The 15,446-nt window shown below is 44.1% G+C and overlaps 1 protein-coding gene across 2 annotated transcripts; it reads right to left on the reverse strand.

The window, feature by feature from the left end:
- Positions 1-297: 297 nt before the first annotated feature.
- LOC119953204 lies at positions 298-10,330 on the reverse strand. Of its 2 annotated transcripts, none has more exons than XM_038777211.1 (7): positions 10,070-10,330; positions 8,720-8,803; positions 8,325-8,627; positions 5,771-6,061; positions 5,294-5,440; positions 2,069-2,097; positions 298-1,986 (listed from the first exon to the last, which is right to left on the reverse strand). In XM_038777211.1, the coding sequence occupies exons 2-7, from the start codon at positions 8,784-8,786 to the stop codon at positions 1,957-1,959; spliced, it is 867 nt and encodes a 288-aa protein (XP_038633139.1). In that variant the 5' UTR covers positions 8,787-8,803; positions 10,070-10,330; the 3' UTR covers positions 298-1,956. The 2 variants fall into 2 exon arrangements, with proteins under 2 accessions (XP_038633139.1, XP_038633140.1); XM_038777212.1 differs by lacking the exon at positions 10,070-10,330 and adding an exon at positions 9,040-9,254.
- Positions 10,331-15,446: the final 5,116 nt, after the last annotated feature.

Below are 15,446 nucleotides of genomic sequence, written 5' to 3' on the forward strand. Positions count from 1 at the left end.
TTTGGGGGACCAGCACGGCATTGGAGCGGTTCACACCGCTCCAGCCTCCTTATGCGGCGCCAAATGGGGGCCGCGCCAACTGGCGCATGCGCAGTTGGGCCAGCTCAATCCTGTGCATGCGCAGTTGGGCCGCACCATCCTGCGCCCTTTAAATTATATCAGACAATCTGTAATTTAGGAAAATTCTTTGTGATAATCTAGGCTTGATACTTTTACACAGCATTTGCTGTAAGGAGACAAATAAAATTATTGAATTATACAGAATTTTAGCAAATGAACAAGCAGATGAAACAAGAATACTATTTGTTAAACTTTACAATGGGGACATTTTTTGTACATAACCAATTCATACAAAACAATGAAAAGGTGAAAAACCATTCATTTAAAAAAATATATATTTACATGTCGTTCACAGCAAAATATGAATCACAGCACCTCAGTCAAATCAGATTTTACAATAAATTAATTGCTTGATTGACTTAAATTAAATCGTACTAATTGTTTCTTGATTTTTATTTACAGGATGCAGGCTTCATTAGTTAGGCCTGCATTTATTGTCCATCCCTTATTGCCCTGGAGAAGGTGGTGATGAGCTGCCTTCTTGAACCACTGCAGTCCCTATGGTGTTAGTACACCCACAGTCTATTAGGGAGGGAGTTCCAGGAGTTTGACTCAATGACGGTGAAGGAATGGTGATATGTTTCCAAGTCAGCAGAGTGAGTAACTTGGGGGGGTGGACATCCAGTTGGTGGTGTTCCCTGCTATCTGCTGGCCTTGTCCTTCTCGATGGTGATGATTGTAGCCTTGGAAGGTGCTGTCTCATGAGCCTCGGTGAGTCCCTGAAGTGCATCTTGTAGATGCTGTGCGCTGCTGCCACTGTTCAACAGTGGTGGATGGAGCGAATGTTTGCAGAAGGAGTGCCAGTCAAGTGGCCATTTTTTTCTTGGATGTTAGTGGGCTTCTTGAATGTCATTGCAGCTGCATTCAGGAGTCAGGTGATAAGTCACCCACCATAGTATTCCTAACTTTTGAACTGTTTGTGCAGCCACAGTATTTATATGGCTAACCAGTCCAGTTTCCGATCAATGGTAACCCCCAGGGTATTTGTCATTGACTATTGATATAAAACAAAGTAGTAAAGCAAAGCGTTGGACAGTAAAATAGTTAACATGAGAACGATTTACAGTAATTGATGTGCAAATGTAATTATCGATTTGCACAATTTTGCTAATAAAGGATATCCTTTATCAATTTCAGTTTCCCAAAGTAGTTGCCTGCAACCATAATTCCTCTTTACCAGAATGAAGAATACAGTCCAGCACAAAAATCCTTACAAAATATTGAGGGATCGCCAACCATGTCCACGCACTGAGTAAATTAAAGAAAATATATTTATCTAAACAAGCACCAGGTATCTGTTGGCCTTGTCCTTCCAGAAGGAAGTTTTGGAAGGTGTTGTTTTTTAAAGTATGACTGGACCAACGATTTTCTTCTCCTTCGACAGAGCACAGTGATGTCGCAAAATGAAACTTTTATTAACCTCGCTGTAAAAATAGGAATACTTCTTGATAGACAGCTGCCAGGATTGAAGGGTTTACTCTGCAGTTTCTGTTTAGGAACCCAGTGTTTTACCAATGTTGTTCATGGACAAGTAATATGCGAGATTGTTTCTTTGGGGAGAAAATTAATAGTGAAGAGATCAGCATGCTGCCATACATATTATCCTAGGGAGGAACTGCATGAAGAATATGTCATTTCCAGGTTCTCATTGAATAGGGATGTGGCAGTGCTTGAAATGCTCTGTGTGGTTTCAATCCACTTTCCATTATTCACATGGTACAAAAGGACCTGAATAACTGTTCATATGAAGTATCATATGTTCCTCAAACTGTCCATGACATTGACGTCAATGCATTCTTCACGTCAGAAATAAGAATGATTCAATTGCAATTGCTATTAAGCTTCAGCCCTCCGGTCACTGGACAACTGTTAAAAGACAAAAAAATTATTTTCAGAAACTGTGACACATGGCTTTCAAACAATCTCTAATGTTTGAAATCGCACCTACCATTGGGGTTTCAGATGGTTCTCTAACTTCTGAAATTAAAAAAAACAACAAATTAATTATTTTTGTCACACAATATTTGATCTGAATTAACATGCCCAACTGTGAAATATGCAGTCTGTTATTTATTTTAGTTCCATTGGGCAAATCAAATTAGTCACAATACTGTAGAAGAGGAATTCTTGGAGTGATGGTTTTCTGGATCAATATGCTGAAGAACCAACTAGAGAACAGGCCATCCGAGACTGGGTATTGTGGAATGAAAAAGGAATAATTGGTAATCTAGTTGTGCGAGACACCTTGGGGATGAGTGCCCACAATATGATAGAATTTTGCATCAATATGGAGAGTGATGTAGTTGATTCTGAGAGTAGAGTCCTGAATTTAAATAAAGGAAACTACGATGATATGAGGCGTGATTTGGTCATGATAGATTGGGAAACATTACTGAAAGGGATGATAGTGAATATGCAAAGGCAAACATATAAGAATTGCATGGGTGTACCACAACAATTGCAAATGTAAAATGGGAAGGGTGGTCAAATCATGGCTTACAAGGGAAATTAGAAATCATATTAGATCCAAGGACGAGACATACAAATTGGCCAAGAAAAACAATAGATCAGAGGAATGGGAGCAGATTAGAATTCAGCAAAGGAGGACCGAGGGATTGATTAAGAAGAAGAAAATAGAGTATGAGAGTAAGCTTGTGGGGAACATAAAATCTGACTGTAACTTTTCTATTGGTGTGTGCAGAGAAAAAGATTGGTCAAGACAAATGTAGGTCCCTTAGTTGGGAACAAGGGACTTATAATGGCGAAGAATGAAATGGTTGACCAACTTAATACATACTTTGGTTCTGTCTTCACAAAGGAGGACGCAAAAAAACAGAAATGTTGGGTAACACAGGGTTTATTGAGAGGGAAGAACTAAATGAGATCAGTATTAGTAGGGAAATTGTATTGGCAATATTAACTGGATTGAAGTCCAGGTGGCCTGATAATGTACCTCCCAGAATACTTAAGGAAGTGGCATGAGATATAATGGATGCATTGGTCATCATCGTCCAAGATTTTATAGACTCTAATAGTTCCTACAAATTGGAGTATAGCTAATGGAACCGCACCATTTAAAAAGGGAGGTAGAGCGAAAATAGAGAATTCTTGACCAGCAAGCCTGACGTCTGTAGTGGGGAAAATTCTAGAATCCATTATCAAAGATATTATAGTAGAGCATTTGGAAAATAGTGGCAGGATTGGACAAACATGAATTCATGAAAGAGAAATCATGCTTGAAAACATCCACTGGAATTCTTTGAGGATGTTACTAGTAGAGTTGATGGGGGAGTCAGTGGATGTGGCTTACTTGCACTTTCTGAAGGCTTTCGACAAAGTCCCGCAAAAGAGATTAGCTTGTAAATTAAAGCGTATGGGATTAGGGGTAGTGTATTGAGATGGATAGAAAACTGGTTGGCAGAAAGGAAACAAATGTAGGAATAAATGTGTATTTTTCCAAGTGGTACTGCAGAGATCAGTGCTGGAACCCCAGCTACTAAAAATGTATATTTATGATTTAGATGAGGGAACTAAATGTAACATCTCCACTTTTGCAGATGCCCCCAAGTTGTGTGAGAGGGAGAGCTGTGAGGATGATGCAGAGATCCTTCAGTGTAATTTGGACAAGATGAGTGAGTAGCCAAATGAATGGCAGATGCAATACAGTGTGTATAAATAAGAGGCTATGCACTTTTGGAGCAAAAACGGGAAGGCGGATTATTATCTGTAATGCTATAAATTAGGTTAGGGTAATGTGCAACGAGACATGGGTGTCCTCATCCACCAGTTTTTGAAGGTAAGCATGCAGATGCAGCAGACGATAAAGAAGCAAATGGTATACTGGCCTTAATATAAACAGGATTCGAGTGTTATAATAATAATAATATTTATTGTCACAAGTAGGCTTACATTAACACTGCAATGAAGTTACTGTGAAAAGCCCCTCGTCGCCACATTCCGGTACCTGTTCGGGTACACAGAGGGAGAATTCAGAATGTCCAATTCATCGAGGAGCAGGGATGTCTTGCTGCAAATATACAGGCATTGGCGAGACCATACTTGGAATACTGTATGCAGTTTTGGTCTCCTTATCTGAGGTAGGATATTCTTGCTGTCGAGGGAGTTTAGAGAAAGTTTACCAGATTGATCCCTGGGACGGCGGGACTGTGTATAAGGAGAGATTGAGTTGGTTAGGATTGTATTCGCTGGAGTTCAGAAGAATGAGGGTCTTTCTCATAGAAACCTATAAAATTCTAACAGGATTAGACAGGATAGATGCAAGAAGGATGTTCCCGATGGTGGGGGTGTCAAGAGCCAGGATTCGCAGTCTGAGCAAATGGGGTTGACGATTTAGGACTGATATGAGAAGACATTTCTTCACCTAGAGAGTGGTCAGCCTGTGGAATTCGCTGCCACAGAAAATAGTTGAGGCCAAAAAAATTGTATGTTTAGGGGAAGGCCCAACAACACCTTCCCATGGCTACTCAGAATAAGAAACAGATACCAGCTTTTCCAGTGGCACACATGACCAGAGAGTGATTTTAAAAAGTTATGTTTCTTTCATTTACTCCCCGTTTTCCTTTCCCTATACCGACATCATAACTGGGAAACACCAGATGATTTAATCCCAAATCTTTCCCAATGCTGCTTGAATCATATGCCCCAATCGAAGGTGCCCCAAAGCAGTTCAGCGTGGCTCACCTGGGCTTTTCCCCTATCTCCTTGTGGGAGTACAGGAGGGGTGGAAACCGGGTTTGTATTTGTGTATTACCTAACCCCTCTTCACCCAATTATATCTCATGATTGCAACTAATTAGGCAACATTCATAGCTTTAGACATTCCTTGTCTATTGAGCAAACAAATTCACAAACATTTCCTTCATCGGTAAGGAAAGGGTATTTGATTAACAATGGTTCAGCCAAACGATTATGCAAGCCAGACAATTCTGGCAAGCGAATTAGAATGCCAAACGGAATTTCAAACTGTTAGGACATTGGAGGTTCTGGAACTTTTTGATTAAGCTTTGGAACTTATGATAGTTAGCATATGGTAAGGCTAAACTGTATCGCTTAACAGATTATGGGTATATTCAAGATAAAAGTGTAAGATTAAATTGTGTACTGATCAAAAGTTTTAAAAAGGGAAAATGAAGCATTTCCACAACCATCATACCGGAATGCCTTGTCCTCATAAATTCCAAAACCACCAAGATTGCTATTACAAGTAAACCTCCTGGAAGAATCACAGAGGTAGCTATCAGAATCTTTTTCTTCTTTTCCTCTTCTGCTAGCTTTTCAATATTAGATGCATCACTCAAGACTGAAACAAAAAATGTGGGGAGAAATTATTTTATTCATGATTAATTTCAGCATCAACCATGATATACATAACAATGTCACTTATTCCTATCCTCTGGCACTATATTAATTAGCCACAGCAAAATTGACATTCGAACAACATTGTGAGGAAAAGGACTGCAATAGTTTAACAAGGAATTCCCCATGAGCATTTCAGCCTAAATGGTCATGGATATTAAATGCAGCCTTGCAATAATGTCCACATCTTCAGAATAAATGATATTAATAAAGTTGCCTTTCTTCCAACAGCAATGTGTTAAAATCACTTGCAGAATGAATGCTATGAACTTACTTGAAAAGTTTTGCCACAGTTTGTATTCAATTTCCTCCACATTCCGCACAGCGCAAGAATAATTGCCTTTGGAAACATTTACTCCTTCGATCTGAAGTGTACTGGTAATATTGAACAGACCCTGTGGGGTTTTTACACTACTAGTATTAGCACTAGATGTCAGGTTGCTTGTTCCATTGATGAACCAGTGAATCTGAGCCAGCGGATATCCAATTGTATTACAAATGAGGATTTCTGTTCTCACTGGTGTGGTTATTGGGATTCCAGTCACACTTGATAAATGGTGTGGAGCTAAAAAGAATAATTGTATTATTATTATTGTAATGAAAAAGAGCTGTAGAGTAACAGGGGTGCAGTTTTTGCACTTCACGCCACACCAATAAAAAACACCAGTATTTATGACAATAAATACAGATTATGTATTTAGGATATCCCAGATTAGGAGTACGAGAGAGGAAAATATTTATTGGTACCAATCTGTGATTTTGCCTTGGACCAGAATTTTACGCTCTTTCTGGCAGAGACGGGGTTACATAGAACAGTACAGCACAGAACAGGCCCTTCGGCCCTCGATGTTGTGCCGAGCAATGATCACCCTACTCAAACCCACGTATCCACCCTATACCCGTAACCCAACAACCCCCCCCCCCCCCTCTTAACCTTATTTTTAGGACACTACGGGCAATTTAACATGGCCAATCCACCTAACTCGCACATCTTTGGACTGTGGGAGGAAACCGGAGCACCCGGAAGAAACCCACGCACACACGGGGAGGACGTGCAGACTCCACACAGACAGTGACCCAGCCGGGAATCGAACCTGGGACCCTGGAGCTGTGAAGCATTTATGCTAACCACCATGCTACCGTGGTTCCCTCCAGGTTTCCTCCCACCGTAACTTTGCAGTGATTTTATACTGGGGCAGGCAAGGCTGGCGACAGGAAGACCACCGTTGCTCCAATTAAGGCCCTTAAGTGGCCACTTAAAGATGGTTTCCCACCTGGCCTCAATCTTTTGGTAGGTGGGCAGATGGTAGCTCAAGGGGAGGGCTCCTGGAAATGAATAGAGTTAGATCTAGCGTGAGAAGGTTTGGGGGGAGGGGTGGGGGGCAGAGCACAGGGGTACCCTTCCCCACTGAAGCCCCTGAGGCCTTTCCTAACCTGCCCATCTGAGCCCCTCACTGCAGCACTGTTCCTGGAGAGACTGCAGGGCCGGCAGCTCCCCAGGATGGAGAGTGCAGAACAGAAGACCCACCTTATGCCAATCAATGCAAAATGGTAATAGACCTGTAATAGCAGGGATGTGTTCCCTGACTACCAAATAATTCAGGCCTTGAGTTCTGAGTACTTCTATTTCAAATGTGTGCATGTTTTTCTGGAGTATATAAGTGTCCTCCACAAATCTTCTGTTTTGTTTACAATGTTGGTTTTGCTTATTTAGTGGCAACAGCAGGAAGGAAAAGTAAAACTGTAAACCCTAGACTGCCATAATTTAACAGTTACAGCCTAATATTCAAGTTAACTTATGCATATAAAATGATTTGACAATATTAAAAATGGAGAATGAGAAATGTATTTATTAGATTGTAATGCACAAAGTAAAAGTCATTCAAATATTGAATAGTTTCTTTAAATGGCAGCATTACAAAAGTATGCTTTGGTATGGAGGTTATCACTGGTTTATATTGCTGCAGATTGAAAATTAGTTTGAATCGGTGGGAACTATTACTCCTTTGGAATGAAAATGCTCATTGTGTGTATGATAGCATCATCTTGCCTGGCATGAAACCATCACCATACTGCTGGCCGAGGCGGCTTCCGCAAGGGCTGGGAGAACTGGTAGGGAGTGACCAGGGGGATACTGTCTGGCAGGTTGGGTCCGCGCGCGACCGGCACCATGTTGTGCGGCACGACCCCTGCAGGTTGTTGCCATGCGCACGCGCGGCCGCGGACCAGCAATTCTCTGGCCATTTATCTTGTTCCCGCCTAGAGGTTTACGTGGCTCAGCTGCTGGCCTCTCATCAATCGGAGGATCGCTGCTGGGGCGGCACCGATTTTGTTTGACGCAAAACGTCACGGATCCTCCAGACGTAGATCCCGAATCGAATCCAGCCCGTTGTCTTTGAGAGGAAACATTCAACTGTAACTCCCAGGTATCTGCTCACACAGATAGAAAAGGCACTATTCAAAGGTGAGCAATGTATTCTCCAGCTATCCTGTTATTTAGCCAACACCACCAAAAACAGAGGAAATTATCATTCATTCCGTTAATTGATGTTTGTGGAATCTCTCCCGTTCAAGTTGATTGTTGAGCTCGATTCCATAGCAATAGATACTGCAACTCAGAACAATCGCTGTCTGCCACATACTTCAGGTGGTTCTGAGGATCTAAGTATCACTATTTCTTTCCTCTCTAACGTGTCTCCCGTTTTAATCTGTTGTCAGTCACACATATCAAGCTTTTTAAGAATAATAACAGAAATTGGAATTTGTTACTAATTCGCAGCAACCAATATTTTACCAGGAAGAACACCAGGGAAATAAATGTTATCCACCTTTAACCTTCAGTGTGATGGTTTGAATTCTGTGACCCGAAGTTGTTTCCACGTCGTACTGGTATGTTCCACCATCTGACAATTGTGTTTTCTGGATTATCAGTGAGATATCCAGTGAATTTGGGTGAAGTAATTTAATTCGACCTTGAGCTCCTCTGAAATGTGTGCTGCCGTTCAAGATTGTACTTCCATTTTTAGATATACGCAGTTCCATCAAGTGAAGTGTGTTGATTTTGCATGGCAGTTCTGTGTCTCTATCAAATAGTCCTGTCACTGAATGGCTGCAATTTAAAGTTAGGAACTCTGAAAAACAAACATATTCATTTCCTCCCATTATTGCCTCAGTGACAATCGCTGTTAAATCAACCACATATTCAGAAATACTTGGTACTTACGTGTTGCCAGGTATGTGCGTGTGGATAGGATGACACAAAGGAAAGTCACTGTGTGATAGAAACCCATCCCTGAAGGTAGTTCACCTGGGAAAATACAGAACCATTAAGTCTCAGGAATCTAATGAAACCTGCTGTTTTCACTATCTTAGGCATCACGTTAGCTTTTGTTTTAGGAAACTCGAAGAGCAAGGTAGAGCCGCATTAATAATTCCATTAAGGCACATTTGCATTACTAAAAAAAAAATGAATGCTCGTAATTATTTAATGTGCTTCAGGGGTAAAACAAAAACGAAACAATCAGTTTTTTAATGTTTTCCTACAGTTCCCACAGCCAGAACAGCAGAATCCACAAACTGATAACAGTTTACAAATGGACGGTGCAGCAATGTCCAATCTCGACAGGCTGTGTGGAATTTTGCATCAGCAACGGATTTTTGCCAAAATCAGTTCCCCGCAACGATTGACAGCTTTGCCGTGCAGTCGGACCGGGTACATTCCTCTATAACTGCTGTCCTATCCTGGGATCTGGGTGGTCCGATTCTGGATGTTGGTCCGATCTCAGTGTTGTGATATCCCATCCGAATGGCTATCAATCGTTGAGCAAGTGCTGGCACAGCATTTCAAATGGGGGGGGGGGGGGGGGGGGGGCGTAAGTACCAAGTATTTCTGAATATGTGGTTGATTTAACAATGTGTTCTTTCAGACGGTCGGAGACTCGATGGGCTGAATGGCCTCCTTCTGCACCGTCGGCATTCCATGAACTTCCTAGTTTCTCAACCGCTGCGTCCACTTACAGCCTGTGTGATCAGCAATCAGAAAGGACACGTTTAAATATCCCAAATGTATTTTCTAGTTTACCTTTGAGTTTAACAGCCTTTGAATGTTTGCAGTGAGTTATGTCGGCTTCTTGAGTGTAAGGGTTGAAACTGGGGGCATGCCGGAGGGTGACGCTGTTCGGGAGTGTTCGCCAGTGTCCTGAGATTAACCGCACTTCACTTAATGCTGAGGTCACCATTCATATCCCAAACAATGTACATTTAACTGGGGCACAAATCTGTGTCTGTTTCTGGTAGAAGCACTGGTTCAGATTCCGATCTAATTACTTCTAATGGAGTCGCAGAGAATAATAAACTGTGTTGAAGGACCCGGTCCATTTTATTTTTAACAGCCCACTTTCCGCTTTTCTAGAGAGCGAGGCAGTCAGATTCCTGGCTGTTATTGTGTTATTGTGTCTCAATGCGGGAATACAGCAACAATTACATTTTACGTTTCAAATTCGTTGCCTGCTTTAATTTCTGCTAAATCAATCCTTCCTCCACCTTTACCTAAATTTACCAATTGTATACTCACGAGTTTTAGATAAGAGTCGATTAAACTTTTCCCAAGTTTTCTGCAAGTCAAGACTGCACCTTTGGTTCCAAGCAAAATGCGGAGTTCCAACCTGCCCAGCGGTTCAAACTGCCCCAAGTTAAATCGGCCAGCTTGACAATTGCTGTCGGTGATTGCAGGGGTCTGGGTCTGCACAGTGAGACCCGGAGCTGGGGTTTGCGGCGGAGCGAGTCACAGCCTCTGGGCTCTGCATCCAGTCTGGAATAGTTATCAACCAACGCCTGTCAGTTTATGTTGATAACAGTGAACATTGATCTGCAACTCCTCGATCCTCCACTAGTCCTCTCTGCCTGCCAATGATCAGCCAATACACTGACTCCTCCGTTTTTCTTCCCTTCTTACAGGAAATGTATCAAAGAAAAAGAGAGATCCTATAAAGTGGCCAAAAGCACTGGGAAATCAGAAGATTGGGAAGGCTACAAAAACAAACAGAGGTTAACAAAGAGACACATAAGGAAGGAGAGGATCAAATATGAAGGCAGGCTAGCCAGTAATATAAGAAATGATAGTAAAAGTTTCTTTCAATACAGTAGAAACAAACGACAGGCCAAAGTAGACATTGGGCCAATTCAAACTGATTCTGGAGGGCTAGTGATGGGAGACGAGGAAATGGCTGGAGAACTTAATAAGTACTTTGCGTCTGTCTTCACAGTGGAAGACATGAGTAATATCCCAAAAATTATAAAGGGTCAGGGGGCTGAGTTGAGTATGGTTGCCATTACAAAAGAGATGGTGCTAAAAAAGCTAAAAGGTCTTAAAATTGACAAATCTCCTGGCCCCGATGGGCTACATCCTAGAGTTCTGAGGGAGGTGACTGAAGAAATAGGGGAAGCGTTGGTTGAGATCTTTCAAAAATCACTGGAGTCAGGGAAAGTCCCGGACGATTGGAAGATCGCTGTTGTAACCCCCTTGTTCAAGAAAGGATCAAGACAAAAGATGGAAAATTATAGGCTAATTAGCCTAACATCGGTTGTTGGTAAAATTCTAGAATCGATCGTTAAGGATGAGATTTCTAAATTCTTGGAAGAGCAGGGTCGGATTAGAACAAGTCAACATGGATTTAGTAAGGGGAGGTCGTGCCTGACGAACCTGTTAGAATTCTTTGAGGAGGTGACAAGTAGGTTAGACCAGGGAAACCCAGTGGATGTGGTCTATCTGGATTTCCAAAAGGCCTTTGATAAGGTGCCACACAGGAGGCTGCTGAGTAAGGTGAGGGCCCATGGTGTTAGAGGTGAGCTACTGGCATGGGTTGAGGATTGGCTGTCTGACAGAAGGCAGAGAGTTGGGATAAAAGGTTCTTTTTCGGAATGGCAGCCGGTGACCAGCGGTGTCCCACAGGGTTCAGTGTTGGGGCCGCAGCTGTTCACCATATATATTAATGATCTGGATGAAGGGACTGGGGGCATTCTAGCGAAGTTTGCCGATGATACAAAGTTAGGTGGTCAGGCAGGTAGTGCTGAGGAAGTGGGGAGGCTGCAGAAGGATCTAGACAGTTTGGGAGAGTGGTGCAGGAAATGGCTGATGCAATTCAACGTGAGAAAATGTGAGGTCTTGCACTTTGGAAAAAAGAATCCAAGCATAGACTACTTTCTAAACGGTGAGAAAATTCATAATGCCAAAGTACAAAGGGATCTGGGAGTGCTAGTCGAGGATTCCCTAAAGGTAAACATGCAGGTTGAATCCGTGATTAAGAAAGCGAATGCAATGTTGTCATTTATCTCAAGAGGGTTGGAATATAAAAGCAGCGATGTGCTACTGAGCCTTTATAAGGCTCTGGTTAGGCCCCATTTGGAGTACTGTGTCCAGTTTTGGGCCCCACATCTCAGGAAGGACACTCTGGCACTGGAGCGTGTCCAGCGGAGATTCACACGGATGATCCCTGGAATGGCGGGTCTAACATATGAGGAACGGCTGAGGATCCTGGGATTGTATTCATTGGAGTTTAGAAGGTTAAGGGGAGATCTAATAGAAACTTACAAGATAATACATGGTTTAGAAAGGGTGGACGCAAAGAAACTGTTTCCGTTAGGCGAGGAGACGAGGACCCGTGGGCACAGCCTTAGAATTAGAGGGGGTAAATTCAGAACAGAAATGTGGAGACATTTCTTCAGCCAGAGAGTGGTGGGCCTGTGGAATTCATTGCCGCGGAGTGCAGTGGAGGCCGGGACGCTAAATGGCTTCAAGGCAGAGATAGATAAATTCTTGATGTCGCGAGGAATTAAGGGCTACGGGGAGAATGCTGGTAAGTGGAGTTGAAATGCCCATCAGCCATGATTGAATGGCGGAGTGGACTCGATGGGCCGAATGGCCTTACTTCCACTCCTATGTCTTATGGTCTTATGGTCTTACCTTTCCCATTCGGCATGACTGGACTTGACAAGTGAAAAGACAAACAATTGCGCCTGAGCCGTCGCCCAGTTTTCCCCAGCAGGATGCACATCGATGTTGTGGTGAGATGCAATTTAATTTTCCCTTGCAAATGTTTCAATGGGGGAATCCTGTGAATCAATTTGACATTTTTTAATCCGGCAAGGAGCTCTTTTTCGCAACCAGGGAAGTCTGTTGATTTAAACAATAGATGGGGGACAATTCCAATTCAGGCAAATAATGAGGGGAAATTAATTTTAAAAAAGATCATCTGAGATTTAAACTTAGTTCCTGACTAAAAAAGTTTCTCGTTATTTTTTTACTATTTTTTTCAGAAGAATAACATTAAAGTTTGTTCATTTTTATACCCCAGGGAATCTCACATCAGACACAAAATGGGAATTAGGAGATGGTAAATCACATTGCTTCTGTGTTTGACCAAGGAGACGTTGTCAGATCATGATGAAAGAGAAGGCAGTTCAGACACTTGAAGGGTTTAAAATTGATAACCAATAATAATGTCGCTGAATGAACACAGGACATCCTGAAGGGGGAGGGTGAACTGCCAGAGGTCGCACTACATATAGATATTAACGACATAGGCAGGAAGATTGATGAGGTCCTGCAGAAGGAGTTCAGGGAGTTCTACAGGAAGCTAAAAAGCAGGGACTTGAGGGTTGTAATCTCAGGATTACTCAATTACTCAATCTTAACAGAGCACTGACCCTTGTGATACACCATCAATAACACACAATGAGTGATGAACGTGACTGAGGCTTTAATACACTAAACAACAAGCCTCCTGCCTCTGGACTCGATCTGGGCCCAGAGGTGGAGACTTGCCACTTTTATACAGGAGCTCAAGGGGAGGAGCCACAGAAGGAGCCAGCCTGGATAAGCCCAGGCATGCACAATACAGTACAATACATATCATGCAATAACGTGCTTTACCACATTCACCCCGTGTTTAAAAAAGAGTCCGCGGGGGTGAAGCGGTCTTAAAGGTCAAGTCTGTTGGAGGCCTTGACCTTCCCCCGTGATCGCCTCAGTCCCGGCTGTGCTGTGGGCGCCGGCATCAAGACCTGCGCATCCGGGAGCGTGTTGTCTTCTTCTTCACCCAGATGTTGAGTCGGCGAAGGTGCATGGGCGGAGGTGGTGGTGCTTGTCGCCGGTGGGCCTGCGGGTGTCAGTTCGTGAGGGAGATGGGCAGAGGTGGGGGAAGATGGTGTAGGGTGGAGGGTGGTGGTGATGGTCACCGGGGAGCCTGCAGGAGCCAAATCCCGATGGGAGACCATGTCCTGCCGCCCGTCCATGTAGGCATATTGGGGTTTGCATGGAGCAGCAGGACATTCTCGACGATGGGGTTGGTTTTATGGCTCCTCGCATGCTTACGGAGAAAGATGGGCCCTGAGACTGTCAACTGGTTGTCCTGCTGGAGGTGATGCCTTTGCTGAGCAGGAACTGATGCAACTCATCGCTCATAAAGGAGGAGCCCCGATCACTGTGGATGTAGGTGGGGAATCCGAACAGGGTGAAAAGACTGTGCAGGGCCTTGATAACAGAGGCTGAGGTCATGTCAGAGCAGGGGATAGCGAAGGGGAATCTGGAGTACTCGTCAACGATGTTGAGGAAGTACACGTTACGGTCAGTGGAGGGGAGGGGCCCTTTGAAGTCCCTGCTGAGGCGCTCGAAGGGGTGGGAGGCCTTTACCAGATGTGCTCTGTCTAGCCGATAGAAGTACGGTTTTCACTCCGCGCAGACCTGGCAGTCCATGGTCACGGACCTGACCTCGATGGAGTAAGGCAGGTTGCGAGCCTTGATGAAGTGGAAATACTGGGTAGCCCCGGGTGACAGAGGTCATTGTGGAGGGCCCGGAGTCGGTCTACTTGTGCACAGGCACATGTACCACGGGAGAGGGCTTCTGGGGGCTCATTGAGCTTCCTGGGTCGATACAAGATATCATAGCTGTAGGTGGAGAGCTCGATCCTCCACCTCAGGATCCTGTCATTCTTGATCTTGCCCTGCTGTGTGTTATTAATTATGAAGGCAACCGACTGTTGGTCAGTGAGGAGAGTGAATCGCCTGCTGGCCAGATAATGGCTCCAATGTCTACGATGGCTTGGGCCTTCTTTTCGACGGCGGAGTGTTGAATTTCGGAGGCATATATGGTACGGGAGAAGAAAGCCACGGGCCTGCCCGCCTAGTTGAGTGTAGCAGCCAGAGCAAAGTCCTCCACTTCGCTCTCCACTTTAAATGGGATGGACTCGTCCACAGTGTGCATCGTGGCTTTGGCAATGTCTGCTTTGATGGGTTTGAAGGCCAGTCGGGCCTCAGCCGTCAGGGGAAAAATGGTGGATTTGATCAGTGGACAGGCCTTGCCGCATAATTGGGGACCCACTGGGCATAGTAAGAGAAGAACCCCAGGCATCTCTTCAGGGCTTGGGGCAGTGGGCAACAGGGAGGTCCAGGGGGTGGCGCATGCGGTCGGGGTCGGGCCCAAGGACTCCGTGTTCCACGACGTAGCCGAGGATGGCCAGGCGGGTTGTGCGGAAAACATATTTCTCTCTATTATAAGTTAGGTTCAGGAGTTTAGTGGTGTGGAAGAAGCACCGGAGGTTCTCATCATGGTCCTGCTGGTCACGGCCGCAGATGGTGATGTTGTCTAGGTATGGGAACGTGGCCCGCAGCTCGTACTGGTTAACCATTCGGTCAATTTCTCTTTGGAAGACCGAGACCCCGTTGGTGACGCCGAAGGGAACCCTGAGGAAGTGATAGAGGCAGTCGCCTGCCTCAAAGTCAGTGTATTGGCTGTCCTCTGGGCGGATAGGGAGCTGGTGATACGCAGACTTCAAGTCGACTGCAGAGAAGACTTGATATTGCGCAATCTGATTGACCATGTCAGATATGTGGGGGAGGGGGTACGCATCGAGCTGCATGTACCGGTTGATAGTCTGGCTATAATCAATGACCA

This window comes from Scyliorhinus canicula, chromosome 18 (assembly GCF_902713615.1).
Source record: "Scyliorhinus canicula chromosome 18, sScyCan1.1, whole genome shotgun sequence".
Lineage (NCBI taxonomy): Eukaryota > Metazoa > Chordata > Chondrichthyes > Carcharhiniformes > Scyliorhinidae > Scyliorhinus > Scyliorhinus canicula.